This window comes from Lytechinus variegatus, chromosome 2 (assembly GCF_018143015.1).
Source record: "Lytechinus variegatus isolate NC3 chromosome 2, Lvar_3.0, whole genome shotgun sequence".
In the NCBI taxonomy this organism is placed as follows: domain Eukaryota; kingdom Metazoa; phylum Echinodermata; class Echinoidea; order Temnopleuroida; family Toxopneustidae; genus Lytechinus; species Lytechinus variegatus.
In genome coordinates this window covers 84,335,246-84,342,394 of record NC_054741.1, presented here as the reverse complement: position 1 = coordinate 84,342,394, position 7,149 = coordinate 84,335,246, and the positions used below count along the sequence as shown (strand labels likewise).

The following is a 7,149-nucleotide window of genomic DNA, read 5'->3' as shown; positions in this document are numbered from 1 at the left end:
AATGGAATTCATTTATTTCCATGGAAAAAAGAAAAGGAAAGCATTGAAGTAATTATGTTCAACAATTATTTTGAGAATGTTAATTGTTTTGTTCAGATTTACATTCAAATCATAATACGCATAATTTGTTTAGGGCGATATACGTGCACCGAGGTGCGGCATCACAGGGAGGGGGATGGAATGAGGGATCGTCCTCACCACAATGATATATCTTAGTGAAAAGGAGGAGAAAATTGAGAAACAAATGGGAAAAGAAATGGAAAAAAGAAGAACAGTACAAAAGGGAGAGGTCTGGGCTCAGTGTAACTTTATGACTGTACAATCCAATTGAGAAAAAGACGTTGCTCTCGAGGTGTATGTTGCATGTATCATGATCATGATGATAATGCAACAAAATACCAAATTGCTGCAGCTATATCGAACTCACGCAGTTGTCCATATAGGAATTTACCTATAAGGAAATGAATGAGTTGTCAAATCACTCATTCTTTTATTGTGAGTAAAAACATGACACCTCACAAATCCCAAATTTAAAGAAAATATGCCATGAACACATAATCATCATACATGCTCTGAAAGAGTATGCTCTCCCAACTGCCGTATTTATGTGGTATGTCAAAACGCTCGGATGACCAGAAGGTATTCTTTGTAGCATGTAAATTTTGATTTTCGCCAAATTAATTCATGACTGCAATAATGAATCCGGGTGTCAATAATGCCCATTAAAATCCATTTCAAAACACCTTTTTAGGAGTTTACATTGTTTAATATTAGTATCACTTCTCAAGTCATTGAAAATTTATTAACAAAATGTTTACTAAATGAAGGATTTTGACATCATTGGCCTCTGGATTCATTCACTATGGTCATGTCTTACTTTGGCGCAAGTAAACCAAAAAATTACATCACTGGAAAGAATACCTAATGATTATCCAAGCGTGAAGACATCCCACACAGATTTGGTATCAAATTGGGAGGATATACTTTTTGCAGCCATATACAGTGCGTATAAAAAACGGGACAGTTCTGAAAAGTCTATACAAAAATTTGTTTCGAATAATGAGATCTATATGTTAAAAAGATAAATATTGTTCATGCGCGAGCGAATACGGGACGTTTTTGTCGGGGGTTCAAAAAGAGGCTTGCGCCAGAATGGCAGAATAATAGTAATGATCAGCCTTCTTGCTAATCAGAAGACTTCCTCTTAACCTTTTCATTATCTGTGCATAATTTTCGAATTATGCTGTCAAATGTTATTAACAAATTCATTTTTTGCTTGATTTTTTTTTCTTCATTAAAACGTCTTTCACCTGAATGTTCCTTCATAAGAAAAGAAGACTTTTTGTCGGGCTTTTTGTCAACCCAGGCAAGAAGATTTGCATTATTAATTGGGAAAACTCGTAATTATTCAAATCCTTTTATTATGTGAAACAAATTATGTTATGATATCTTTAAAATACATGAATCCATTTTTCAAGGGGTTATTGATTCCTTGACCAAGTCTAATTATATGCTTGACAGGACAAACAGGAAGGGATTCTTGTCTTTCAACATGTTCAGTGGCAATGGCGTATTGACATGAAGTTTAGTCAAGTTTGAAGGAGCTATGGCAGATCGGGTAAAATGTATTAAAAAGTTGTGAGCGAGCGAAGCGAGCACGCAAATATTCCCACTTTTTATTAAGATATCAATTTTTTTGACAGATTTTGACATATTTAGAAAATAATATATTTTACTTTCTATCTTTCCTTTATTTCCTTTCAGCTTTTTTCTAGGTCACGATATTTTTGATTGAGGGGGAGCATCCCCGAGCCCCCCCCCCCTGTATGGCACTGTTCAAAGGCACCATAAACTTTGAAGCACACAATGAAAAGGTTTGAAAAAATACACCCCTCTCCCATACTTCGTTTGAAAACAAATTTGTTATTGCTTTATAAGAAGGAATATTCAAAGCTGAAAGAGGACATATTAAAAGAAACAACAGAACAATTCAAGCAAATAAACAGATTTTAAAATGAATTTTGACCGCATAACTTCAAAATTATGGCAAAGATAATGAAAAGGTTAAGAGGAAGTCTGCTGGTTAACAAGAAGTCTGATCATCATATTTATCATTTATGTCATTTGGGCGCAAGCCTCCTTTTTAACTCCAGACAGAAACATTCCGTGTTCGCTCAAGCATGAACAAAACTAAATATTTTTAATGGCATTTGGAAGATAAGAGTTCAGAGCACCGATTAACACCAAAATAATGACATCATAATTTGAAACAAAAATTTTATAGACTTTTCAAATCTGTCCCGTTTTTTATATAATACGCACTGTATAATGATTATGCGTTCATGACATATTTTTCCCTTTAATTGTGGATTTGTGAGGTGTCATAATTATGAGAAGAAATAATATATCCTATTTTGCAAAATACACGTAGATATTCACATTTGAATTTAACGACGGCAAGATAATTGAATGATAGAATATTTGATTACTTGATTGATTAAGATTGATTGATTGGTTGGTTGGTTGGTTGGTTGATACCAAAGTATCAAACGCAGCACTGTATGCGCACGCTGTATACATTGACATTAGTATTATTATCATCATTATCGATATCATCATCATTATTGATGTTATTATTACTTTAATAAAAATAATGATTTTGTAATCATTTGAAAAGGATCAAATCGGAGATGAATCCCATTATTTCTTTCAATGCACGGCTTTTGAAGAACACCGAAATAAATATCTGAAACGCTAACTACAGGATTAATCCAAATACATATAAAAAGAATCAACTATTAAATACCAAGAAAAAGTCCGTCCTTTCAAATTTGGCTAAATTTTGTGCTTTATTTGTATCTTCTTCAAATCCATGAAGTGATATATTCCGATCTTGCTATTGCTTTTTATTTGATATATCCATGTATTCATTTTCTCTACATTTAGCATTATTTTATGGTTGAAAAACAATTGTTTTCAGGATGTTCAAGATTTTAATATCTCCCACTTGTAACTTGATTTCTCCTCAAACTATTACATCAAAATTATTAATACCTAATATAATTACAATTGTCATTATCATTATCATTATTATTACATTATTGCTATTATCATTTTCTATTATTATAATGAACACCACTATTGTTCTTCTCATTGTTTATATGATTACTATAACATAATCTTTATCACCATTACTTTTTATTGCCATTATGTATGTAACTTAACATATGTTGTAACTTTTCATTGTACTCTGATACCCGAAGAGGGCTTTGAGTTTCAATAAACTTTCCAGCTTTCCTACTGTTCACGGTTATGTGCGTGCATGCAGTCTCTTCGTGCTACGTCTTCCACCCATCGATCTTCCTTCGGCTTCCAAGGCATTCTCATCCCAATTTTAATATTCATCAAGTCTATCAAAAGGAGGACTCACGTTCATCGATCTGCATTCGTTTATATTCTTCTTCGTCCTTCCTTGAGTTGGTCATACCAATAACTACTTGACCATGTTGACTGGTAACTGTTTCTGAATCACTTCATCCTGCGTCAATCGGAAGATCAACATCCCTACAAGAACCTTTCCACCATGTTTTCCAATCTAGTGACATCATTGAATGGTATGTCTCATTTTCTTTTGCCTCCTCATCAACCAATAGACGATCCACTATTTGGCACATCTGCCTTGGTTGTAATAGCCACGATTCTTTGGTAGCAACCACAAAGCCTTCTGTTTTCCACTCAAAATATTGGTTATAAAGATGATCATTCTGATCAAGTTTGTGAAGGTAAAGCGCGAGATCTTTGATGGATGTGAAATCCTCGACATGTATGAACGAATTAGGAGGAGCAACAGCTTCATAATCTTTGCGCGGTGGACCAAATACAATCGGTATCAAGTCGTTTAGATAAGCGTTATTCCATAGTTTTTCTGAGATATAATATCTACAAGGTGAGTTTTCAAGGGCCAGATAGAACTTGTACTTTCGCAGAGTTTCAGAGCAAAGATCAGAATTGGCTATTTTGGTGCATGCAGAAGTATCTCCACATTTACCGTAGATTTTTACTAGGATGTGATGTGAAAGCAACGATACGAAATCGTATCGCTTCCAATGTTCATCAAAACAATTAGAGGCTAGCCAAACAACTTTATCTGTCTTGCCAAACGCCCAGTTTTTTCCTTCTATTACGCCAGCACTCGGAGCACTTGTATCATATAATCCGTAGGTCCCGTAGAGCTGTGAAAAATCCTTCCGGTAAGTCATGATATAATCATATGTATTAGAATATCTATCCAACGGAGGAATAACCCAAGAACCAGTGTTTAAAGGACTTTCAAGTGAATAAAAGATCCACTTCTGATTGTGAGGTCTATGTGAATACATGATATCCCAGTCCCATTCTGTCTGATGATGTAAAAGAACAGCATCACTTTCCTGCATGGTTTTTAAACTAGTACCATGAACCAATCGAATACCACAAGGAATACCTGGACAGGAGTAGTTTTGCTCATTCCTACGACCTTCTGACCATATATGCACCTGTCGATAACACCCTTGTGTGTAGGAAACTGGCCCGTTGTTTTTCCAGAGTAATGGTATCTTCCAGGATGTTCTAGAAGCACCTATCTGACCTGGTCGTGAATGACGTCCATCTCGTATATAATCCTGCAGCTCGCATGTTCCTGAAAGGTGACAAGGAAATGGTTTCCGTTTCCTGATCAACTTCTCATCTTCCTCAATCATGACGAGGGTACCTAGTTGTTCCGTATCATCAAGGTATTGGTATTCAATGACCAAGACTAAGATCATCCAAGTAGTTACGAAGATAACCGAGGCTGGAATGACGCTTGGATGATAAATCAAACTCTGCGTGCGTCTACCAGTCATCTTTCGGATGCACTAGTGTATCTACAAGCAAAATGGATTATATGAGAAAACCATTATTTCAAGTTTGAGATGCATTGATTGTGATATAAAAGTTTATATTCACACCAGAAATAACACCTCTATTAAGAATGTACTGATTCCTGTTGGGGGGGGGCATTATGTAATCAGGGGAGTGTTTCATGAAAGGACTTTATCATCTTTCCAATGGCAATTAAAGGGATGCTGCGGGCTGAGAATATTTATATCTAAATAGATAGGGTAAAATTCACAAAGCAAAATGATGAAAATTTCATCAAAACGGAAAACAAATATGAAGTTATTGCCTTTAATTTTAGCAATACTTTTCAAAACAATGTTATGCACGTCGTCATGAATATTCATTAGGTGGGCTGATGATGCCACATCCCCACAATCTTTTTCTTCTGTTATTACATGAAATCATAATTGTTTCATCTTTTTATACATGTGTAAATGATGAGTCTCCATTATGATGAAATTAGTTGCAGCAATAAATAACTAATACACTTAATCAGTTGTAAATTCAATTGTTTTAGTTCTTGGTAGAAAATTTTGAATAAACTTAATATCATACAATAAAGTACAAAAGAACAAGTGGTGATATGATATCACCAGCTCACCTAATGAATATTTATGAAAACATGTCTAGAACTGATATATCACAAGCTCACCTTCATGAAGACATGTCTTGAACTGTTTCATCGGAATAATGCAAATCTTTAAAATTCAATAACTTTGTTAACTGTTATCCGATTTTGATCAGATTTTCAGCATTTTGCTCTGATTTTACTGTATTTATTGAAGTATAAATATCTTCAGCCTGGAGCATCCCTTTAACGCCCTCTTTAGCGGCTACTCCCCTCCCTCTTTCCATTCTCTCTTTCTTTCCCACTCTCGATCTCTTCCTCCCTTCCTCTATTCTAACTTTCTCTCACTCTCCCCCATCCAAACAAAATTTTGATTTGAATAAAATAAGAAAAATCCAACAAGCATAACACTGAACATTTCATCAAAATCGGATGTAAAATAAGACAGATATATTTCAAAGTTTCACTAATTTCACATAACAGTTCTATGCACATCCCGGTCGGTATGCAAATGAGGGAAATGATGACATCACTCATTTCTTTTGTATCTTATTGTATGAAATATGAAATATTCCAATGTTCTCCTCACTGTCCTGTGAAACAAAGTTTTTATTTCTCCCTGAACATGTTGAATTACCATAGCTTAACTTTTTATGGTTCAGTCAAATTTGTCTTTATTGTCAAATCTGCAAATATTGAAATAATGTATAATTCGAACAATAGACAACAAAAGAAATAGTGAAGAAAACATCATCGATTCTCTCGTTTGCATGTGACTAAATAATATTGTGCATAATTATAACTAGCTTGTGGAAAATAAGCGAAACTTTAAAAGGTCATAACTTCCTTAATTTACATCCGATTTTGTTTCAGCATAATGCTTGTCTGCTTTTTCTCTTTTGATTTAAATCAACATTTTACGATGTGGACTTGACCGTTCGATCATGACAGTATTTACGATACATTTTTTTGGGGGGGGGGGTGCTGCTGTCCTGCCGCCACTGTTTCTCCCTCCCTCAAGCCAACACTCCGGATTCTGGATCATACACTTAATAAAATGCATACTCTGGATTATGTCAATTCACATGAGTATAGTAATTTTAATACTATTATGCTTACATCATGGATAGTTCACGTTCATTGACTATAGCTGTACAAAGGCCCATCGCCAATACTTGTACCATCAGTATGAAAGAAAGTAAGTCCGAGAAGGAAATTACACCAGAACAAAATATAATGTAATTTACATGTACATTACCTGACTGGCCAATCGAGACGACTTGACTTGTAAAAATATAGCGACTGATGTACCAATACTACTCCACCACAGAGAGTCATAACATAAGCAGCAGAGCAGATATATACGCCAACGTCATATTTATGTGTACGTAAAATTTACACGCACAACCTAGCTACACTCTATTTTATGAAAAGGTTTAGTATACATGATATACGGAAATGTCTAACCATTCTTTATTTAGGATAGTGAATTCGACTTTGCTACAATAGAACACGTCACGTGTACAGCGGGGGCAGTCAAGCATCGATTATAGTCGTTCACACTAGTAAAAACATGATGTATAGACATGTCACAAGTTTACTATAACAGTGTATTATTACCCATATTATTTCCGGAATGGAGTTTATTCCATCAAAGTCTA

General features: G+C 34.8%; 1 protein-coding gene across 1 annotated transcript; it reads right to left on the bottom strand.

Moving 5' to 3' along the window:
- Positions 1–3,232: 3,232 nt before the first annotated feature.
- LOC121409327 (3-galactosyl-N-acetylglucosaminide 4-alpha-L-fucosyltransferase FUT3-like) lies at positions 3,233–6,933 on the bottom strand. The gene is made up of 2 exons (XM_041601258.1): positions 6,747–6,933; positions 3,233–4,904 (listed from the first exon to the last, which is right to left on the bottom strand). The coding sequence occupies exon 2, from the start codon at positions 4,881–4,883 to the stop codon at positions 3,534–3,536; it is 1,350 nt and encodes a 449-aa protein (XP_041457192.1). The 5' UTR covers positions 4,884–4,904; positions 6,747–6,933; the 3' UTR covers positions 3,233–3,533.
- Positions 6,934–7,149: the final 216 nt, after the last annotated feature.